Consider the following 23,822-nt stretch of genomic DNA (forward strand, 5'->3'; position numbering starts at 1 on the left):
GTAAAGCATAGTATGCCAATAGTTAAGCATACAAAGCAGCATGACAAAAAAAATTTTAAAAAGAGGAATTTAACATATTTTCCGATTTATATTATAACAATTCAACCTACAAATTTACTACTTTATGTACGTAAAATATATAAACTAGCAGTTGCGTCCCTAGCATCTAGGAGCTCTCTATTCCAAGTAGTAGAAAAGTTACGAAAATTAGCCTAAACCCATTAAAATTTCAAAATAAAAGATCTCACTAATCAATGGACTGTTATGGTTCTTCTTTCAATGAAGCTTCTTATTGGTCCTTTAAAATACCATGATTTTGTTATAATAGTTTTTCTTTTTAAAACTTAAATGTAAAGGAGATTTTCATCTCTCTCCTTCCCTCAAATGCCCCTAGAAACATCGAGGGAAGGGGCGGGGGTGGAGCCGCTAGTATATATACATAAATTATTTCAAAATTTTAGAAAAAGCATATCTTTACAAGTAAAGCAGAGTATGCCAATATTACGCCAAGTAAAGCAGAGTGTGCCAATATTCCCCCTAGTCAAGTAGAGTATGCCAATTTTCCCCCAAGTCAAGTAGCGTGTGCCAAAACAGGCTATTGGCATACTCAGCTTGACTTGATCCGAAATTTTTAAGTAAAAAAGGACCTAAAAACAAAGGTTGTTAAATAAAAGGGTGAAGGAAGCGAAAATTGACTTAGACTTTTAAAAGGTCGGAAATTCATTATCAAACAGGGGACTTGCACAAAAAAATTTAGCCCTCTAGCTCTAATAGGAACTGAGATAATAAGGGGGGCGTTGAACGCCCCCCCCCCCCCGACTGATTAAGATGCGGCATGGGGCCCGACTGTAAAGGGTTAAGATGGATTGAGTCATCCTTGCTTTCATTTAAATATAATAAAGCACATTTTCATTTCTTACAAAGATGGTAAAATAAAAACCACAATTTGGTTTTATCATTTTTGTCATAATACAAAAGGTATTTTTAGGGTCAAAGTTAAAGTTTTTAATAGAAATAAATACAATTAGGTTTTTGGTGCTATTCTTATTCTACTATATTATTACACTAGCTGCTGCGCCCCTAGCATTTAGGGGCTTTATATTAGAAGGGATATGGAAAGGCAGAAAAAATCTAACCAGACTTATTTATAATGTTAAATAGCCTAAAACAATCTCAGGACATATAAGAAGCTTCACTTTAAAGGAGAACCATATTGGTTCATCGGTTAGCGAGATCCTTCGCTACAGACAAAAAAAGCTTACTACTTTATATAATAGGATTGTAGAACAGTTATACCACTCAACAAGAAAGCAAAGACCCATTGCACGCAAATATGAAATTAAATATAAAACATAATTAAACATTTGGATCATAGAATGAAAACGAAGTAGCGGGTTTCGTAGTATTTTCACAGTAGCTTTTCTCTTATTGCTATCCACTGAGAGGGGCTCTAACCCTTCAAGGCCTATTTCCTAACCCTGCGGGAGGTATCATTAACATTTACCTAACCTAAAATAACTTATCAAAAGAAACTGTATAAATACGACGAAACCCGCTACTTCCTTTTCTTTCCATGATCAAAACATTTAAACAGAAATAACTTTTAAACATATTTCTACCCAAACAACTAAAAACAAAAACATCTTCTGAAATTGTCAAGGTATTGATTCAAAAAAACCTTGAAATCGTGAAATTTACACAGACTAACATAGAGAAGTGAGATTTTATAGAACACTTTTTGCGTGGCAAGGAACATTAATCTTGGGATTAGAAGAACCAATATATTACTCCTTTCTTAGTGGACAAAATACACAACATCCACTTTTTCAATCAAGGAAAAAATTTAACTGGATCTGGGTTAACAGAAATTCTGCCTGCTGTGAACTAAAATACAATCTTAAGTTTGTTAAATTTACCTATTTTAAAAGGGAAGCTTTTCATTTTTTATGGATTGTACGTCGTTACGATATGACAATTATACATTTCTTTTCGCGAAATTGTCCTATTTCCGACAATTTATGTAGCAAAGTGAAACAAAATGTTCCACTTGTCTTTGCAATTGTCAGTTTTGGCACAAAATTTTGAGATTATCTACTTTAAAAGAAGGCATTATGTGTTAATTATTGCTCTTTTATCCTAATCAGTTATCATAATGTGAGAGGTTAAAAAATACAAAAAAATATTTTCAAAATATACAAAAATTAGTGCAACAATTCTATTTTTATTTTTGAGCTTTGGTTTTATGGATGTTTGCATCCCTTTTAAACAGGAGATCTTAGGTGGACAAAAATGATTTATCGTTTTAAATTAATTTATTTTAAGTCAAGAGAAAATTAATTAAATAAAAGTCGCTGTTTACATTTTTGTAAAGTTTTATTTGATTTTGCTGATACAATAATTCTATATTTGCTAAAGTTACTTTCATTATTTTTATTTCCTTAGCTAAAACACAAACTTATGTTATTTTTTCAATTAAATGAAATTGAAAGGTTTCGTGATCTTTAGGTATTTTCTTTTATTAAGCCTTTCAATAGAGAAATAAGAAATTATCTCGTTTTTATGATAAGATAAAACACTTACAATTTTAAAGAATATATTTCAATTACTTTTTATACGATAGGTTTTGAAAATTATTTCTGTAATATAAACTACAAATATTTGTTACTTATCTTCTAGTTTCCAGTAACCAATAACTGAATTAAATCGAATTAATAATTAGTAGTTTCAGCTGATTTTTTTTCGTGATTTTGTGGGCAACACTTAGTTGTAGAGACGACCTTTGCAATTGCCCCCCAAAAATCCTCTTAGATTTATTTCGCTTGTTGGTTATTTATTCCTTATTCCTATGACATATAAAGATTGGATCCGATTCTGTTGTTATTAATTCTTATATTAAATAAAACAATTATGTGAAAAGCAATCTAGCACGAATATTTTTATAATTTTTTTTATGACACTTTCATTAAAAGTACCATAAATAGGAAATTACGCCTCTTTGTCGGACACATGGCCAGGGAAACAGTGGCTATGCTGATTAAAAGTGAAATTGTGTATTAACTGAATTTGGGGACCTAATAAAGAGAAAGTGCCATTGAAGACGTAATCAACGATAATTTTCTTAAATGTCCTAAAAAGAGAGATTAAGGGGTTTATATGAGGATGGTATATAGAGAAAGTAAAAAGATAAAAAAATATATGATATTTAAAATTAATATAAATAAAAGAATTTAATATTTGTCCATTTAATTTGGGACCTTAATCTTTTAAAGTAAATGCAAAATATTAATCATTTTTCAGTATACCTTTCTCCTGATTATCTATAATACAAAGTAGAACGATGTCTGTCTGTCCGTCCGTCCGTCCCTTAAGATCTCTGTAACCACTGAACCGATCGGATTCTACTCTTCAGGGTATATACCTACTGGTCCTGTGGTGGTTTTAAGCTATTTTCTTGGGAGTTGGGACACCCCCAAACCCCCCCACAAAAAACAAAAAATCCCCCCCATTTTTTTAAATAGAAAATAGTGGGGGTATCTTACTGGGGGTAATTAATTTTTTTTTTAACAGAAAGTAGTGGGGTTACCTTAGTGGGGATACTTAATTTTTTTTTTAATTACCTTTTGGGGCAAAGCCCCGAGGCTAGGGGCGAAGTTGCTAGTTATTAATAAATCAGTTGTATTCTAGAAATTAATAAACAACATATTTACCGGGCTAAAGTAACAGACAATATCTCTCTAAACAACAAATGAAAAACTTCCCCTCAATTTGAAAAGAAATCCAGTGAAACTTAGAGGTAAAGTCCCAAATAGTAGAATAAGAGAAATATAAAAGGATAAGGAATACACATATATTTATAAAAAAAAAAGAAGCTAGGAATAAGAGATGCGTTAAACCATAAATACCATTAAGCAAAACCTCGGCCTAGATTAGTCTCATTAGTTTTAATGATAACCCCATAAAGGGGTTAAATAAGAACCAGATTCGACCACAATATAACGCGAATTAGAACACAAGGGGGAAGGTAAAGATTTGAAAACTCGTTGATTAATTATGAAAGGGAGGAACATTGAAGCAGAGCGACAATATATTTATGTGCAAGGTTACGAACTTGACAATACATTTTAGATAATCAATTTTAGTAATGTTTTTCAATTATTAAATACCTACTAGTGGCAGCTGCTCTAGCTTCAGGATTTTGAGGATTTTTTTTATAGAAAAATTTTAAAGCGTTATGAAGATTTTGAGATATTTTTTTTTTCGTTCTGGAAATAAATTTTAGACCTTCTGATTCTGTCGTTTTAGAGCTGTTGAGCAGAATATTAGCTGATATTACCTGTGGTTTTAAATTTTCTTTATTTTTCGTCAAAATAAGGGAAAAATATTTGACTAGTTGCTTCTCTCCATTAGTGTCCTTACAAATTTATTCAGTTATTGAAAATGAACAATATTAATATTCCCTGAACAGTAGAGTGCAATCGGTTCAGCGGTTGCTGAGATTTTATGCTTCAGACAGACAATGAATATACAGACTGACAACGCTCTACTTTGTATTCTAGATTACCATAAAAATGCTCTCTGTTATTTCAATTGATGGCATTGAAACAAGAATGAAAATACCATAAATAGCGAAGCTAAAAAAATAGAAGATGATTTTGAAGGCCAAACAGAGAACACAGTAATAGTGTCTGACTGATTATGACGTAACAAAAAAAATTAGCCAATGAGAGGCCACTATAAATTTTACCATTGGTCAATAACGGCCTCTCATTGGCTAATTTTTTTTGTTACGTCATAATCAGTCAGATACTATTACTGTGTTCCCAAACAGATGATATTATTAGTAAAAGTTATCTTCATTCGGACGGACTATCCTTGTTCCTTATACCCTCTGTGTGTAACAAAGGATCTTTCTAACCGCTGAATGGATATCTCCTTTAAATTGTAGCTTCTAATAGGTCCTAGGAAGATGGGGAAGGGTACCACAACCATCCTAAGAGAAATCTACTCTAGAAAAACTTACCTCCATAATTTTCTTTACCTTTTTTTAAAAACTAAAATTAAGAGTGGGGGTGGGTTGACTCACCCCGCCACGCTCCACCCCCTAGAGGCCTCTGACCCTATGGGTAACCGCTATTTACAATTATATAGTAGTATCTCTATTACAATAATAATCTAAAGTAATTCTCAAGTTATCAATGTAATGTTTAGAATTGCAAACATTGCCTGAACTCTGAAACCTTTTTATGCAAATTTAGGGCTTAAAATTGCGAGGGATTACATTGCTAAATTATTGTTTGGCTAGCTTTACAATGTAAGAATGCTGTAACCAAATATTCTGACTTTTAAACTCTCAAATTCGTGTTCTAAAAGACTTTACTTCCCTATATCTGATTTCTTTTGTAGAATTTTACTTCTCCATCAAATTAAAAAAACCCAACCCTTTTTTTCTCATTTTGGAACGATTTTTTAAAATTTAGATTTTTTAATTCGTATTTTACTATTAAAATTTAACAGTATGGTGTAATGTTTTTTTTTTTATATATACTTTAATAGTTATTTTTCGCATCGTATTGTAGACAAATTTTCGCGGAAAGTGAAATGAAAATTAATAGGATTATTAAACTTGTTTCCGAGGGGACGAAGGCCCAGTTCAACAAAACTATAATAAATTTTAGGATTTATTCGAGGAAAATTATCTTATTACGGTACGACGCATGGTTTTTCAGTATGGCCTAGAACCAGTTCTAATATGTCGGTTATTTATTGGACTCGAAACCATACAGGAAATTTTATCTTTGCGTGTTATGGCCGCAAATGTCCTTGCTTTTTCGTAGGTTTGTGTTTTATTTGTTTACAGTGTATTCAAATGTGTTTGTGTGTGTGTGTGTATGCGTGTGTTTTACAGTTTTTGTAGGTTTGTTTGTAATTTGCATCGGAGAAAAGTTTGAACTTTGGCATGAGATTTAATTTTCTCTAGTTTCCGCAACCAGCATCTTCAAATGAATAGACGGTGTAGAATAGACCGGTAAATTCCAAGGTTTAAAACCAATATCAAGTACATTTTAAAGCATTTGTGAACACAGGGTTTTGCTAGGAGGTTGCGCCAAGAGCAGCTGAAAATTTGGACACTCTATGGTAAGACTGTTTTGGTGGGGGGGGGGGAGTGTAATACATGCTACATAGGGGTTGTTATTTTATCGTCTGGGGTTGTGAATACACCACCCTAAAGTCCACCCCCTTCATAATCAACTTAATAGCTCAGAAGTAAAAAAAGAACCTTAAACTTAATGGGGGTGTGACTTTTTAACTTTGCCCGTTTAACAGTTTACCCCTAGAAGAGAAAAGCGATGCTCTTACTGAATATAACTTCTTAATGGAGGAATAATAAAAACACTAATTCATTAGTTATATATTATTACATGTGATTCTTTTTCTTAAACATTACTTCGTATTTTTAAAATAAAGTAACCAAGGATAATTATGTCCATAAGTTGTGCAGTAACTTCTTGTAAGTTTAATAATGTATGTATGTTGTCTTACTCAATACAGCATAAACAATTTGTATAATTATAGAGTAGATACGCTTATAAAATTAGCAACTGATTCAGATAAAAAGGACAATTTTGTGCAAAGTTGTCATAACTATAAATATATCGATTTAAACGAAGTTTTTGTGTGAATGGTTGTATGAATAAATCATATTCATTTATGTTAAATGTTAATAAACAAGGAAATTCTTTTATCCAGAGATCCTAAGAGATAAGACAATCAACAACAAATTATAAAATAAAATTGTCACTTTTGTAGTTTGGAATAATTGAAGCATATTTTGGACACTAATGGTTTGTACAATCCAATGAAGATTTATTCAAAGTTTTTATGCAAAGGAATTATAAATATGTTCATACAATTATATAAATTGTAAAATTGATAGTTAAATGACTCCTACCTCTCTGTTTTTAGGTAACTTACTATTACAAACCTTAGTTGAGGAGTGGTTTCACTACGAAAATAGAAGCATATGGTACAGACTAAGAATGTTTGAAAAAGTAAATAATATATATGATGCTCCTATATTTGCAATTTATCATTGTATGGATTTCTTTGATCGTGTTAATGTTGATTTAGAGTTCGTGCATGCGTGTGTGTGTGTGTGTGTGACTGTTTAGAGCGTGTGTTTGGATAGACAATAGACTTTATAGAATAGATAATATAATAATGTCTCTTAAACAAGGATGACAACTTCCATAAAAGCGAATTTGAACACATCAGATGGACAACTACATCAGTAAAAAATAATGTCAAAATACCTAAAATTATCGTATTAAAAAATGAAAAAAACGGCCGTTTTTGGTAACTTTTTTGAGTATACCTCTTTGTTTTAGAAATATTCAAATTTTGAAGTGCAAAGGACAATTCTAACGTCACGGAAGGACGTTCTGACCGACCATAATTAAAGATTTTTAAAGATCTTTCTTTAATACCTAACCCTGTAGGAATATATCAGAAGAAAGCCCTATATACTTCCAAATCTTTAAAAAATATCTTTTAAATCTAATTTACTAATTGATCAATAAGTTTTTAATGGAATTTCTATGCAAAAATATTTCGTCCATTAAAATCATTTTAGTTTTGCCAGGGATGGAGGAGACGTTGGACTTTGCTATTGCCCATAGTTATTGCCCTTATTCGTTAACTTAAAATTCTAAGTTTTGATTGGTTGGTTCATTAAATTAGGTGTCCAATAGTTTTCAAATACAGAAGGAAAAAATCTTTATTCTTATCCCCTAAGATCCTTGAGTTACGTTATTTAATCCTTAAAATTATAATTTCGGTTCAGCTTTTGAAGACAGTTAAAGACAGCTCTAAAAGTCCATATAGAATATCTATTGTATGAAAATTTTCTCTAAGTAATGTGCGTATGTGGTGTAGTATATATTAAATTGAGATCACTTAGACCAAAATAACAAGAACTATTTTGTCTACAGATCCTGTAAAAAAGTGTATTTAGGTTTAAGAATTAATCAATCATTTTGTTAGATCTAAGTTGGAGTTTGTTTTTTTGCTATTTTTCTGTCCCCTAGTACTTAAAATACAGAGCCTTTACTTTCTAGGGGTGCAATCGCTAGTTGTTAATAAAAAACTTAAAATATTATTTTCTTGTGTTGTAACTTAATAAATCTAAATTCGCTAGTTTTAAGGTATTATTTTTTCAAAGATAATCAATTGGATTTGAATATCCAGAGCAAAACTATATCGATTATCAAACAAAATGTCCAGACTAAATTATACTTGGTCTAATATTTTATGCTCTAATATATGCCCGCACCTAATTCGCATGCTCTCTTTCTCTTTCCTTGTAGGTGGGTGGTTTCAAAGTTCTGTGATGCAATAAAATCACAATACACTAACAGTGTATAATTAAAAAATGTATTAATGTAATATTGTTGCATAATAATGTGTTTAGAACCAACTTCTCTCTTTAACCAAATTGTTTTAGGCTGAGACTCATGCTGAGAAATATATTATATCAGTTGAAATGCGTGATCTAGAAAAGAACTATTTTGACCCCGAACAGTATGATATTAAATTAGATTTTATGCTGTCGTTTCAATTTAGCATAAAAAAGGGTATCATCATTTTTAAATTTGATATGTAACTCATGTTTGTTATATAAATTGGATGTACCATGAAAAAGAGAAACACACAAGGATGACAGCCTCCATGTAAACGTAGCTCTGAAATCAAACGGTAGAACAAACAAACATGAAAACTTAGATTGTAGAGTGTCAAAACTTAATATGCAGAAATATATTTAAAAGTTTAAACAAAACTGTTTATAAAAATGTTGCAAAATTTTGTAAATACAGGGTTCTGCTTAAAGACATACTTACATTTATGGGACTTGAATATAGAGATGATTCGATTGAAATTATGTACCTTGCTGTCCTAGGAATCATTATTTTAAAAATCAGATAAATAGAATAATTACACTGTACAAAATATTGTTGTCAAAAAATGTAAAATTTTTATGTTTTAAATAACCGTACGATTACACAGTTAGCTAAAAAGCTTACCGTTACGTACAGACGTAAGTAGTGAGTAACCTTATCTATAGAAAAGCCTCACTTTTATTAAATGAAATGTCAATTTAAGTAGAGCATTATTGCTATTTCTTTCTTGTGATTTTTATATCAAATTCAAAGAGCAATGAAAGGCGGAAAAAATAACAGGATAAGGAACCAGGTATCATTTTTTTGCAGCACATTTAATTTAGTTCTTGAGAATGGTGTTGTGTGTAAGTTACTTCAGGGATCTAAAGGGACAGTGAACACAAGAGAAACTGCAAACCTATCAAATATTAGTATAACTGTATCTCTGCGCCTTCTCTTTTAATATTACCCTTCTCTCTCTTTCTTTACCTCGCTGGAATTTATTTCTGAACAATTAACTCCAACTCTCTAATTCAGTATGTCCGTTTGTCCATCATTGTTGCTTTTATACATTCCCACTAATGGATGATGTCATCCTTGTTTAATTTTTATAAAACGTTGATAGATGTGATTAAACTAATAAACTTTTTTATCTCTAAGAAGTTATAAAAACTTGAGTCATGTTTTACACAGTCGTTAAATCTGAAAATTGTCCATTTTGATTATTCCGTTTTAAAAAATAGATACTTACGTAAAAAAAAACAAAAACTAAAATTGGTCACCTAAAATTAAGGAAGTAAAGAAAGGGAAAGAAAAAGAAAAATATTATGGAAATGTAAGGTAAAGAAAAGGACTCTGTATTCCCTACAAATATAATTCTATTACATTTTTAAAATTATTAATAAAAATATTGAAAATTTGTCAGGGTTAAGGATATAAACATTCCAGCAGCTTCTTGTTTAAGCTTCTCTAATTATCAATATTTTTATTCGCGATAAGTGTGCTCCATAATGCTTAGTTTCCTCAAATTATATTCACGTTGAAAATATTTATTTAACTCTGCCTATATGTGTTGTCAAGTATATCAAGAAGATTGCTGAATATATGCGAATGCATTATATTTAAAACAAATTTAGTTTATATTTTGGTTTTATGTTAACATTTTTTGGGTAATTATCTGCCTAAATTTGAAATTTGTAGGTAATTTCATATAGGCTATGCCCCTAGAGGTCTCTAGAGGCATTTGTGTCGACCATACCCTATTTTCAATACTAGTTTTAAAAGAAAAAAAATATTGTAGGCGGCGGGTTAGTTTTTTTCTTAGGGGCTATTTTTCAGAGGCTGGAAGTAACCTCCCCCTAAACAACAATCAAAGATCCTGTTAGTTTAATATGGATTGGCTGGACGTCTGGAAAAAAATATTTCCTGTTTCTATTTGACACAAACTTTTTAATATGTATTAGTATCCATTCCTACTTTTTATTACATTTTTTGTGTGCAATGGACGTCTGCGGTCTAGTTTATGAATTCAATTTAAAGTGATAAGAAAATAATTGATTTACAATTCTGCACTAGTTAGAGATAAAGCTTCACTTCGGCTTTAACTTAACTTTAAATTTTGTATGATAAATATTCTTTTGTTATGTGAAATGATTTAAATTAAAAATATTCCAGGTATTCATTTTTATTTTTAACTTTTTGGTTTAATCTATTTCAAAACAATTTTGTTGGAAAAATAAATCTTTAGATTTTTAAAAGCCTGTTTTAAGTGAATAAAACACTTAAATATAACACTTTTTTTGCATAAAAACTCTGCATGAATTTATTAGAAAAATAGCACTATGTAATCCAAAATTAAACTTTTTTGCAGACTTTTAACATACATTTGTTTAACAAAAATAATTTTCAGAGTGATTTTCAGATTTTTTCCTTCACTTTCTCCCTTCCCCTATTTCAACTTATTTTAGTAGCGAAACTACTCTATACAACGAAAATTTAACATGTCTCTCCGCCTGAAAATTTTTGAAAAACTGTTAATTACTCTTTTATTTACTACATCTGATTTTCACATATCTTTGTAGTTTTTCAAAATTTTGTATACAAAAGTATTAAAATGGAAATTTAAAAGGATTTGTGTGTCTGTAGATGCAAGGATAAGTAGCTTTATTTGGATTTTTTACATGTCTTCTCCATTTTATGTCTAAATGAAAAAATAACTATGGTAATTAATACTTTATTTCTATTTGTTTACGGGTTGCTTATTTGTATACAAAGGAGCATTTAGCTACATTTCTGAATAAAATTTGCTTCTAAAATTAATTCAGACGATTCCTCTCTTTCATTTGCATCCACTCTAAATGGTTTTTCTGTTTGATTTCTATACATTTTTTTAAAAAAATTGTTCTTCGCTATTTATGGATGTTGTCATCCTTGTTGATAAAAAAATAAAGAATTTAAGAGGGGGGAGATTGTTTTTCTTAGTTCATTTATATTAGGTGGTTACTCCCCCCCCCCCCCCCTCCAAAAAAAAACACGCATACACACACAAAGCTGCTGAAAACAGCACTTTACAATGTATGTAGACCCATATATCAGTCCAGCTATTTTAGAGATCTTATGAAAACCCAGCTAAATCTAATTATGAAATTCTTAAATTTGACTAATCCTGAAGAATATAGATTGACGTAAAATACATGTATAATTTTTATTTAAATAGGTAATAAATAACTATTTACTATCGCAAGTGTGAAAAGAATTTATTTTCTTATCTTTGACCTTTTTATTGCAAGCTTTGTGACAAATTAAAATTTACTTTAATGTAAAATACCAACTGTATTTAATTTGTTTTGATCAAGCTAGAAGAAAGATTTTTTAACAGGATGTAACAGGATGTTTGGCCATATATCCGTACATATGTATTATCTATGTCCGCTAAGATCTCGTAGATGTCTGTACCGATCAGTCCAGGGTGGGTTGTAGCCAGCCGATCAACAACAACAGCCCTTGTTAAATTTTGTGCAGTTTATGAGGGCGACATTTAAAAAAATCCTTTCAAATTTTCATTTGTCTTTTTAAAATATTAAAAATGATTTGAAATTGTTTAGGATGAATGAGAAAGAAAAAAAGTATTGGAACATCTTCAAAAATGAGCCAAGAAAAGAGGAAATAGGATCTGCTGCGGAAAGTAAATTTTTCAAGCTAGCAGAGAAGTCTCTGCTCATCTTTGTGTACATTGTCACTTTCCTGGCTGTTCTGGCAGGATGTGTGGTGGGCAGAGGTATCACTTTCTTCATGCTGGCTCAGATATCTGTCAGGAACAGGCATAATTTTCCATTCTGTAATGGAGACGTCAACACTGGCTTCTACATAGATGATGCCCAGGAGAAGGAACTTGAGGTTGACCTGAATTGTGCCGATCTGGCTGGAGCCGACAAGATTGAATGTCTGACCAGCCGAGGTGTGGAGCGCAGCGTCTGGATATGGTGCTTGTTCTTCGCGTATTCATTTCCAAACTTGGGCGCATTTGTTAGATCTCTAAGAATATGGTTGTTCAAGAAGCAAGAATTTCCACGGATGCAAACCTTCCTTATGGTTCTAACCATGGAGAGTCTTCATGCACTGGGCATGGCCATGCTTTTGTTCTTGGTGTTACCTGAACTAGATTCTCTGAGAGCCATGGCACTCACTGCTGGCATTGGAGTTGTACCTTGCATTTTCAATATGATATCACGCAGGGACAGATCAATTGAGGAGAATGAAGAAGGAAAGTATGGATTTAGCTGGGTATACTTTGTTCTAGATTGTGCTGCCCTAGTTGGACAGCTCTCTGCTCTTCTTGTCTGGCCCATAATTCAAGGCTCTGATGATGGTAAAGTTCCCGCCCACCCCTACCCATGGGCCATACCACTCTCTCTGTTGCTGGTGACATGTCCCTACTGGGAAACATATGTCGGCAGGGATATTGGACTCAGAGTTTTCTGGAGCATGAAGAGAGAACTCCTGGAGAGCAGCAGATACTTTGTTTACGTGATTGTTGCCCCCATCAAAATGATTTTATTCTTCGGCTTTATGGTTCTGTTTGTTTACACAAATGGTTCTGTTACAAGCAATGAAGACAGCATTGACTTTGTGGAAATTTTTTTCAACAATTTTGCAAAATCTTTTGGAAACCATACATTCACTGTAAAAGAGGTGACAACTGACAGTATAACCAGCGCAGTATTCAGTGATGCTGTTACAGAAATAGCCTACTATGATCCATCTGTTGAAACCCCTTTGACACCAGTGTATGTGCTGCTAATCCAAATTGGCTGCAGCTATGCCGCTTATGTTTTTGCGAAATTTGCCTCCAAAGTACAAATTGGTCTGTTTAGCTTTGCCACTGCTGTCACTCTTGCCATGCCCGTCTCCTTGCTCACCCTCATTCTGGGCTGTGGGTCACTTGCCAAAGATGAATGTGTTTTCCAGGATTTTATGCCGCACAGCATGGCTTTTGAATGTCCCGATCTCGGTGACTTTGGCAGCTATTCCTGGAACCAACAGGTTTGGATGGTGATCATTTGGTTCCTTTCATTTCTCTGGATCACAGGACATATTTGGTTCCCGCGGAGCACCAGGTTGGCTTCCTCTGAACAGATATTTTCCTTGCCATGGTACGAGGGATTGCTTATTGATCAAATGTTGATGCTGAACAGGCGCAAGGATGGAGATCTTCAAAGAAAGATGATTGACAAAGAAGCCATGGAGGAAGAACGCAATAAACTTTCTATGGAACATGACAGCTATGATACTATTTATGAAAATGACATTGATGATGTTCGTGTGGAGGACAAGGTGACTAGGATCAAGGCATGCGCCACCATGTGGCATGAAACCAAGGAGGAGATGACAGAGATGTTGAAGTCTTTGTTTAGAGTAGATTTGGACTATGTTACAAGATCTGTAGCACAAAAGAAGTTTGGAGTTATAGATCCTGATTATTATGAATGGGAAACTCATATTCTATTTGACGACTCAATGGACAAAAAGAATCCTGAAAGACAGCTGGAGGTGAACCAGTTTGTAAAACTTCTTGTTGAAACAATGCACGAGGAAGCATCAAAGTTTTATAAACCAATTAATAATGACACTAATGTTAATCTATCTCCTTGTAGAAAGAAGCCAACTCCTTATGGTGGCCGTATTGAATGGAGACTGCCTGGAGGTACCGAGATTATTGTTCACTTGAAAGTGAATGAGAAGATTAGACACAAGAAGCGCTGGTCCCAGTGCATGTACATGTACTACCTCCTGGGATACCAGATCATGGACAATAGAGCTCTGTCAGAGGCAAGAAAGAACGAGCGTGCTAAAAATACATACTTACTGGCGTTGGACGGCGACATTGATTTCCAACCACACTCAATTATCAAGCTGGTTGACATGATGAAGAAGAACAACAAGGTTGGAGCTGCCTGCGGTAGAATTCATCCCACAGGTTCAGGTTACATGCCATGGTACCAGAAGTTTGAATATGCCATTGGTCATTGGCTTCAGAAGGCAACCGAACACGTGCTCGGCTGTGTGCTCTGTAGCCCGGGTTGCTTCTCGTTGTTCCGCGGCGAAGCGCTCATGGACAACAACGTGATGAGAAAGTACACGACTGTGTCCTCAGAGGCTCGGCACTATGTACAGTTTGATCAGGGAGAAGACAGATGGTTGTGCACACTGTTGCTGCAGCAGGGATGGAGGGTAGAGTATTCAGCTGCCAGCGATGCTTATACAGGTAACATTGAAGTATTCAGATATATTGAGGAAAGGGAGGGGATTTTGTGGGTTAAATTAAACAACATTCATATCTCTTACTAACAAAGGTAAAATTTAAGTTTTTGAGACAAAATAGACAATATCCATAATTAGCATGGTAAATGATAAGTTACACTGTAAAGGAGAACCATATCAGTTAAGCAGTTAGCGAGATCCTTTGGTTAATACACACAGACTCATAGACATCCTGTTACTTTTATATAATGATTAAAATCTCAGATGGATATACGAATTTAAAAAGACCATATCTAATAAATAAAGTGTAATTTAATTTAAACACTTTACCTATTTGTCAATTTTTATTTTTGTAGCTTGCCCAGTAACATTTGAAGAATTCTACAATCAGCGCAGAAGGTAAATTCAAATCTACTTTAAAGTTAATTAAATGAGGAAGCCTTTTCAAATTATGAATCTCTAAACGGGATTCTATCGTTTTAACGGCGAATTACGGTGCTTTGGAGGTACATTTGATTTCTTTATTCATGATTTAAAATTCGGAAAGTTTATCTTGATATCTTTATGTTATTTTAAACGAAAATGTTTGTATACAAGCCCCCTTTACCTTCCATAGAAATATAATATCAAACTGTATTAAAAACGCAACTTTTCTACAATTTTTGTCTAAACTTTACTTTAAAACTCAAATCATTAAGATTGAGAAATCTTTTGCTCAGAGGCGTGTAGAGGGGGGGGGGGTTGATATACACAGCGTGATAAAATTTCCGCTGCCAACGGAAAAGAAGATATATTACACCAGCACACGATAAAATCCTTATATATATATTATATATATATACAAGGATCTCTGTCTGTGTGTCTGTCTATACCGAAGGATCTTGCTAAACCTATATGGTTCTTCTTTACAATGTAGCTTCTCCCAGATCCTGGGAAGGTTTATAATTCTTTTTTTTGGGTGGGGGGAGGATACCACCAACCTCCGATGAGAAATCGCCCCTAAATAAAAATGCCTTCAAACCCCCCGCCCACCCATAAAAACAACAATTTTTTACTTTTTCTTTTTAATCCTAAAATTGAAAATTGTTAAGATCGACTTATTATACCCCTCCCCCCTTCCCCTGCTTCCACACCTAAAGTTCCCCTAGAGTCATCTAAGGGCGTAGCCGCTAGTATTATGTACATTTTAGATGGATGCCTTCGACAATCATGAACATTGTTGATCTTCTCCGAGATTATAAACACGTGATTGAAATGAATCCTGATATTTCCATATTCTACATCATCTACCAGGTAACACAAGGTCGTAGCTGGTCATTGCAATAGATATAGTAGATCTAGATGGATAATTTGTCCCCATAATTCGTCATTTTAAAAGATAAATTCTAGCAGACAAACTATTTACAAGTATTATTATTCCTTTGTCCCGCCCCTTATATGGATGTTTTCGTCCTTGCTAAAAAATTTTCAACTCATTATACTTTAGGGATTTCTGATGGTGAGCACTTTTGTTGGCCCTGGCGCCATTTTCCTTATTATTGCCGGTGCTTTTAATGCTCTCTTCCATCTTTCCATCTGGTATTGTATCCTAATCCTGGGTGTACCTGTCCTGCTCTTCATGGCCTCCTGCTACTACCTGGATGCGTCTGTGCAGCTCAAGTTTGCCAAGCTGTTGACAGTTGCCTTTGTGTTGATCATGGCTGCTGTATTTATAACCATCTTTGTACAGGTATTTGGTTTCTATCAATTTAAACTTTTGAATGTTCGTCCAATTGTATAGAAAAAGATACACAAATGCCTCAAATTGTGATAGATCAATTTTTTAAAAAGTTTTTTTTTTAATTTTCATAAAGCAGTGTAACCTAATGGTTGAATTAAACTTAGATTTAAAAAAAAATTAAATTAAATTCAGAGAAAAATAAAATCAAATATTAAAACTGTTTAAATTCATTTCTATTTTAGATTATAAATGAAGGGTCTTTGTATTCCCCTACTGCTATCAGCTTTTTCTCAGTTTTTGGCGCCTTTATCATTGCGGGAATTCTTCATCCATACGAAATCAGCTGTTTACTTTACATGCTTGTGTACTACTTCACCATTCCCTCCATGTACCTTCTTCTGGTTATCTACTCTCTATTCAACATGTGGAATGTTTCCTGGGGAACCAGAGAGGTTCCTAAGGATGACTTCGAAGAGCAGCAGAAGAAGATTGAAGAGGTAAAGCAGGCAGTAAAGCCTGAGGATCAGGGAATGTTAAACAATCTGTTATCTCAGCTCAACCTTGGCGGGAAGAAGGGCCAGAAGGGAGGGATGGAGATGAGCTTAGGAAACCTATGCAGCTGTATGTTCTTTACTCATGATGATCCAGAGGAGAAGACTATAAATAAAATATCTGAAACCTTGGCTGAAGTTAATAACAAGATTAGTGACCTTAGTACCAAGCAGAGAATTCAACCTTCCCAAAGAAAAGATGCCTTAAGTAATTCCTCTCTTGATTTATCTGTTAAAGAGCCACTAAGACAAGAGAAGATGAAGGTAGTAACAAAGCCAAAGCAGGATTTGAGAAAAGAAGAAGCCAATCCATACTGGCTCGACAGATTTTTCCCCGAGATGCCTACACTTGGTGGTGGAGATGTTGAACATCTTCCATCATCTGAGAAAAAATTCTGGGACGACTTGATCAAAGAATATCTTACTCCTCTAGTTATGGACGATAAAGAGAAAGCAGAACAGAAGAAAGGACTTGAAGAGTTCCGTGATCAACTTGTGTTTACCTTTGTCATGGTCAACTTTATGTATGTCATCGCCATCACTCTCATGCAAAATCAAAAGAACACCCTTAGCATAAACTGGCCCTTTGATGTGAAGTACAACGTGTCCTACAATGATATGGCAGAAAATCCTGAGCTAGAGATGATGAGTAACCCCTTAGTCTTGGAGCCAATTGGACTCTTCTTCCTTATCGCCTTCATTGGTGTCATGATTCTTCAGATCATTGGAATGTTCATGCACAGATGGACAAGCTGTAAGTAGAAATTATAAAATGAACAATCATTAAAGTTTGATGTAAAGTCTTTAAAATCATGAAATAAAGTAGATTTTTGAAAAATAAGAAAAAACTCAAATGAGTAAAAGAAATTCATGTACAGGGTTGAGACTTTGATTATTACAATTCAAGTTGGGTAATTTCATTGTCTGTCAATTAAAATCTCAAAAACTCTTGGCTTAACAGTTTTACAATTTAAATGGAATCTTCTCATAATCCAAGTCAAAATCAAACTTTCTCAAAGGAAGCCTGCAAGAAATACACCGTTTTAACTTCTGAAACACTGTAACTAGTAGACCCAATACCTCAAATTGAAGCCTTCAGCTTTAATAACCAAAAAAATTTTAGCCATTTTAAAATGACATATTATGTACAATGAAAATTTTGAAAGATTTCCATTTCAGCAGTTAGAACGGTGTATTTCTTGCAGGCTTCCTTTAAAATTGTATGTTGTTAAGTTTCTCACACTATGGCGACAACTAAGCTTGGCAAGGATGCTGTGGAAGCAAATGAAGTTTTCAACTACATCAAGCTTCTATTCAAGTATAAAGAGGAATCAGATGATTTTGGGGTAAGTGGAAACAGGAATAGTACGATGAATTATGAATCAATCGCCCCCCAACACCTTTTATGTTTTCTAAAGAATAATGATTAAGTGTTATTAAAAAACCTTCTATTTTACTTAGAAAAGGTAATATGTTTCTAAAAGTTTTTTTAAATTTGCTGTGTGTATTTCTAAATTAGTCATGTAAATAATTGAATCCTTTTTTAATATTTGCCAAAATGTGTACTAGTTATTGAAAAAAAAAGTATTATTTTTTGTTTTCTATTTAGCCTAAAATCAAGGAAAAAGATAAAAGAAGAGGAACTGTCGCAAACCTGCTTGCTGATACTGAAAGGTAAAGAAAGGTCTTCCACTTGTAAGCCTCAGGGAAATCAACCTTTTACAATTTTAAATCAACTAGAAGTCTAAATCTGACCCAATTATTTCGATCCCTCTTTAGGCAATTTTGCAACAAATTCAGATACAATTTCTTTTATTTTCTGCTTATTAAGTGCTGACACACTTTACTAGTGTTAATGTTCCTTTTTTCTACCGTCTGATCATAGAGTTATACGTTTATGGCTGTTGTCATCCTTGTTTACTTTAATATTTTTGCAGGTCAGAAAAATCTGGAGGCAACCTGAATATTATGGAGGAATTTGAGAAGAGACATAGCATTGCAATGTGTAAGTTCAAAACAAAGTACAGATATGTCCGTAACTAGCGCAGCAACAAGAAAATCAAACTTTTTTTTATAAACATTAGGGTTAAGCAGGGATCTTAAGGGGTGGTAAAACAATTGACGATAAATTGATAACCAAAATTACGCCCTTGTTAGATTAAAACTATTGGTGGAGTAGTTTAGATACTACTTGTTTGTACTACCTAATCAAGATTTAATTAAAATACAATGTCCACTTTCTCCTATAAATTGATAATTTGCTTGTTAAGTTTCTAGACTCTACAAGTGTGAATATTTGTTTGTCTTGTCCTCGGTTTGAAAGCTTTTCTTTTATGAATGTTGACATCCTTGTTTGATTAAATTTCTGTTATTTATGATAGCTCGACCCGATGAGTTTGAGAGAAGGTTGTCCCAGACAGGAATAAGAAGAGACACCCTGGCTAACATCAAGAGACGCCAGTCTGTGGCGGAGCGGCGTGCCAGTCTTGTGGACCAGCGCAGGCAGAGTCTTATCAACAGAAGAAGCAGCATGGCAAATGGAAGGTAATTAATGGTACGGGGGGAGACATCATTTTTGTTGTAGATCCCCCCCCCCCCCCCCCCCTGCAAAATCAAAATATTTAATAAATTTGGGTTTTGCTTATTAAATTATAAAATGTTTGTAAAAAAAAAGATTTTGCCATTCTTTATGATGACATAAAGGATGCGAAAATTTCATAAAATAGGTAAAAATATAACAAAGATGACAACATCCATAAGTAGCGAAGCTCAAAATTTATTGATAGACATCAGGAAAAAATAATCTTTTGAGTATGTTAAAAAGATATAAATGAAATAAATTACGAAACCTTTTAAAAATGTATAATATCTTTTGAAGCATTAAGCTAAGAATAAAAACGTAAAATCTAGGAATCGATATAGCACTTCAACCAATAGCAAGCCTTTATCAAACTTGGTGAAAATATGTATAATGTTGACTTAATTAATCCCTAAAAATTCCAGCTGTTTATCTTGAACAGGAGTCGAAAAAATCATGAAAACTTGAAAAACTAGGAATCGATCTAGCACCCCAACCAATAATTATATCTTGAAAAATACTTTATAGTAATGTGTAAAATGTTGACTTAATTAATCTCTAAAAATTCCAGCAGTTTATCTTGAACAGGAGTTGAGATAATCATGAAAACTTGAAAAAACTAGGAATCGAACTAGCACCCCAATCAATATACAAATCTTAATAAAACTTTGTAAAAACATGTAGGATGCAAAATTACTTAATCCCTGAAAATTTCAGTTGTCTGTCTTGAAAAGGAGTGGAGAAAATTACGAAAACTAAAAAATCTAGGAATCGATCTAGCACCCCAATTAACAAACAAATGGACTAAACAATGTATAGATTAGATGCGCATATATCATGGGAATCTTCACTAAAAATTTCAGCTGTCTATCTTTAATAGGAGCCGAGAAAATCTCGTTTCCCCCACTCTGTCTCAGACAGACGGACAGACGGACGGACGGACATTTCGAATTATAGAGTAGCTTCGCTACTAATAAGGATATTTAATTAAAAAGAGTTTCAATTAAATTGTGCAAAAACCTGCCAAAATACTAATCTGTTGTTAAAGCTCTTGTCATTGCTTTGCAAATTATGAACATAATTGTTGTTGTTAAAGGAGAGACTCTGGTATCATGTTTGAAGGAAATAATTCTTTGGCAATTTTGCAAAACAATAGAAAAAATTCAGCTGTCAGATTTTCTATTGATTCAAAACAGGTATGAACATAAGTTTTATAATCTCCTAGTCCTATTATATAAAGATTTTTTTGTGTGCCGTTAAGATTTTGCTAGCCACTGAACCGATTTAGCTTCAAATAGGATGGTTTAGGCTATTTTGTTATAGTTTTTGGCTATATTTCTTCCTTCCCCCCCCCCCCTCCCCATTAAATTACAGAACCCTTAGTTTCTTTAGACGCAACTGTCGGATTTATAAATGGCTAAACAAATTTAATTTTGATCCTCATACAAGTTTTCGCAGGATTTATGCTATTTCCTTATGCAGATATGACTATGGATAAGGTACCGGTTTCAATTTGGAAGAATATCGTTTAATGTCTGTCTTTAAGATCTCAATAACTATACTGGCATTTTTATCTTAAGTTGGCGGATTATTTAAAGTTTGTTTGATTATGGGACCAGTTTGACCATCTAGATCTACTATAACTATTTGTTGTTTATATAGGGAGTTGAGAACAACGGATATGAAGATTCTGACTATGGAGTTTCCCTGGCATCTTCATACTCCAACAACCAACAAGATAATAGATTCGAAACTATTGAGAGTAACTTTTAGTCATCAAAATTTGTTATTAAAATTTAGCTGTTGTGTTCTGAAATACGAAGGATGTTCCTTTTTTGACAAATTTCTAAGCGGCCAAAACGGGGAAAACAGCGTTAGAACAACTGAAGTGACTCAGTAATCCACAGGAGCATTCTTGATTATTAAGACTGTTTTGATGTTACCATTTTTTTTTTGTAGATTAGTAGTTCAAAAGTTTGAATATTACTCGTTCGAACCATCCAATGAGAAGTCTCTGAGTAGCAGTATTATTTATAGTCCAATGTCCTCTCCCTCCCTAGCCCACAGAAAGAACAATGTCCTCTCCCTCCCTCCCTAGCCCACAGAAAGAACAATGTCCTCTCCCTCCCTCCCTAGCCCACAGAAAGAACAATGTCCTCTCCCTCCCTCCCTAGCCCACAGAAAGAACAATGTCCTCTCCCTCCCTCCCTAGCCCACAGAAAGAACAATGTCCTCTCCCTCCCTCCCTAGCCCACAGAAAGAACAGCCTTAAATTTAACCTTTAGCAGCCTAGAACATTGTCGCAAAAAGGGCATTTTTTTCGCATTTCAGACTCAATTTGTAATTTTGATTGTATAAAATTTATTTCATTTTCAAACAAATAAATTTTTAGTATTAATAAATCAATATAGTATACATCATCAAGTATTAGTAGCGCAGTTTCTCTTTAGCCAAGGTCTTCCTGTACGTCTTTCCAACAAAGTAATTAAGTTAATAGTTTATAGCAGTGGTGTGCACATGGTTCTGCCAGGATAGAGTAAAACCTTGTGAAGAAAAGGGAAAGGAACCCCCCCAAAAAATTATAGTTGGTCTTAGCTTCTACACCCCCTTTCCGCACGCCTATAGAGTTAATTTTGAATTTATTTACTATCTAAATTTTATTATATATCTATGTTTACTAAAAATAGTACATTAAATTTGAAATATATTTTGCATTGTACCTTATTTTTGTTGTAGAAATGTCATTTTTTGTCCAATTCTTTTATTATAAGAGTGATTTTTTGCTTTTGAAATTGTAATTTGATTAAAATTTCTCCTTAACCCCCCCCCCCCTCCCCTTCCATCTATAGGAAGCAAGGATGAGGGTATATATGAAATGATTCAACAATTTTATAAATTCCAATTGACTTGGGATTTGATTGGAAATATGGTCTTCATACATTTTGGCAAAATTTTAATAAAATGTTTTGCGAATTTACTCGAGTATTACGTATTTTCTTATTATATTGGGGTTCAATTTATTTAAGGGGGGGGGGGGTAAATTCTAATATATTAATGAAATTTTGGGGGTGACGTAGGTACTTCTAAATTTGTGTTGGGGAAGGGGTAGTAATCACCCCCTTACATACCACTTGGCCGTCCTTTTCAAACAGATTTGGGAAATTACTAGAAATTAAGCATAATTTTGCTATATTATAAGGAAATTTTTAGCATAACAATATGAACATAGCCACAATATGATTATATGATGGAGAATCATGGATTTCTAGGGCTTACAACTGACTCGCCATCACGATTTTCCGATAATCCTTGAGCCAACTTTTGGCAGAGTGTAGGGGGGCAGCCCTGCCCATTTCAACCTCAGCATCCCTGTTAAACTTTAGTGATGTTATTAAATCAACAAATGACACTAATACAGGTTGTATTTAAAAACAGATTATTTAAAGTTTATCATGGTTGACTTATTATCGATATAAATGTCAGCCTTATTATCAAAATGACATGTCATTATTTATTTCACCCTAATATTTAATGACATGTAGTCAATACACCACTTAACATTTTGGATGTCATTCACAGTCTTCTATTTTTAACAGGATTCCTCTAATCACATTTTCTCTGATACTCCCTCTATTTAATATTTTTTTTCCAGCAGCGAAGATACTCTATTTTTCACTTTGATTATCTGTCCGTCCGTCAGCCAGCCAGTCCGGAACGCAAAGGGGGAAAAGCGATTTCCTAAGCTGATAAAATAAATTTGATACAGTTACCAAAAAACATGCAACATACAACTTGCTTAGTTCGTCGGTCAGTCAGTCAAGATTTATATAATGATTTTTTTAATTTCGTGATTTTCCATAGTTTGATAATCATATATTCTTTTTTATGACCACTAAACATCCGCTCTAGAACTCACTCTATCTGTATGTCCATTGTCCATCCATTATTTTAATAGTGGAGCTTTTTAATTATTGGGGTGTTAATTAATCTATACGAATGGTTTTCATACTCCTAAACAAAACTTTCCTTTTCAAATGTAAAATAAGCAACCTTAATCAAGAAAGGGTGTATTATTTTTTTTGTTTCTTTGTGTATAGTAGTATTTCTTATCTTTATGAACCATCTACATGATTTTGGATGTTATTATCCTTGTTTTAAATATAACAGCATTAAGAGAAATAATAAGTAGATGAGATGGAAAAATTTTAAAGTATATATCAGGCGAGCAAGAAAAAAATTGTAATAGGAAAATCAAGTTTGAAAAAAATTAAGAAAAAAGT

General features: G+C 33.4%; 1 protein-coding gene across 1 annotated transcript; it reads left to right on the top strand.

Annotated features, from left to right (window-relative positions):
* The first annotated feature begins 10,500 nt into the window (after window positions 1-10,500).
* On the top strand, window positions 10,501-21,944 carry LOC145316758 (chitin synthase chs-2-like). Its single transcript, XM_080157483.1, has 12 exons — window positions 10,501-10,607; window positions 12,038-14,697; window positions 15,050-15,092; window positions 15,884-15,986; window positions 16,180-16,422; window positions 16,656-17,718; window positions 18,198-18,310; window positions 18,574-18,638; window positions 18,902-18,969; window positions 19,346-19,508; window positions 20,639-20,738; window positions 21,205-21,944. The coding sequence occupies exons 2-12, from the start codon at window positions 12,039-12,041 to the stop codon at window positions 21,313-21,315; spliced, it is 4,731 nt and encodes a 1,576-aa protein (XP_080013609.1). The 5' UTR covers window positions 10,501-10,607; window position 12,038; the 3' UTR covers window positions 21,316-21,944.
* The last annotated feature ends 1,878 nt before the right edge of the window (window positions 21,945-23,822 follow it).

The sequence above is a fragment of the Acartia tonsa genome, chromosome 4, assembly GCF_053477335.1.
Source record: "Acartia tonsa isolate MP-2025a chromosome 4, ASM5347733v1, whole genome shotgun sequence".
Classification (NCBI taxonomy): Eukaryota; Metazoa; Arthropoda; class Copepoda; order Calanoida; family Acartiidae; genus Acartia; species Acartia tonsa.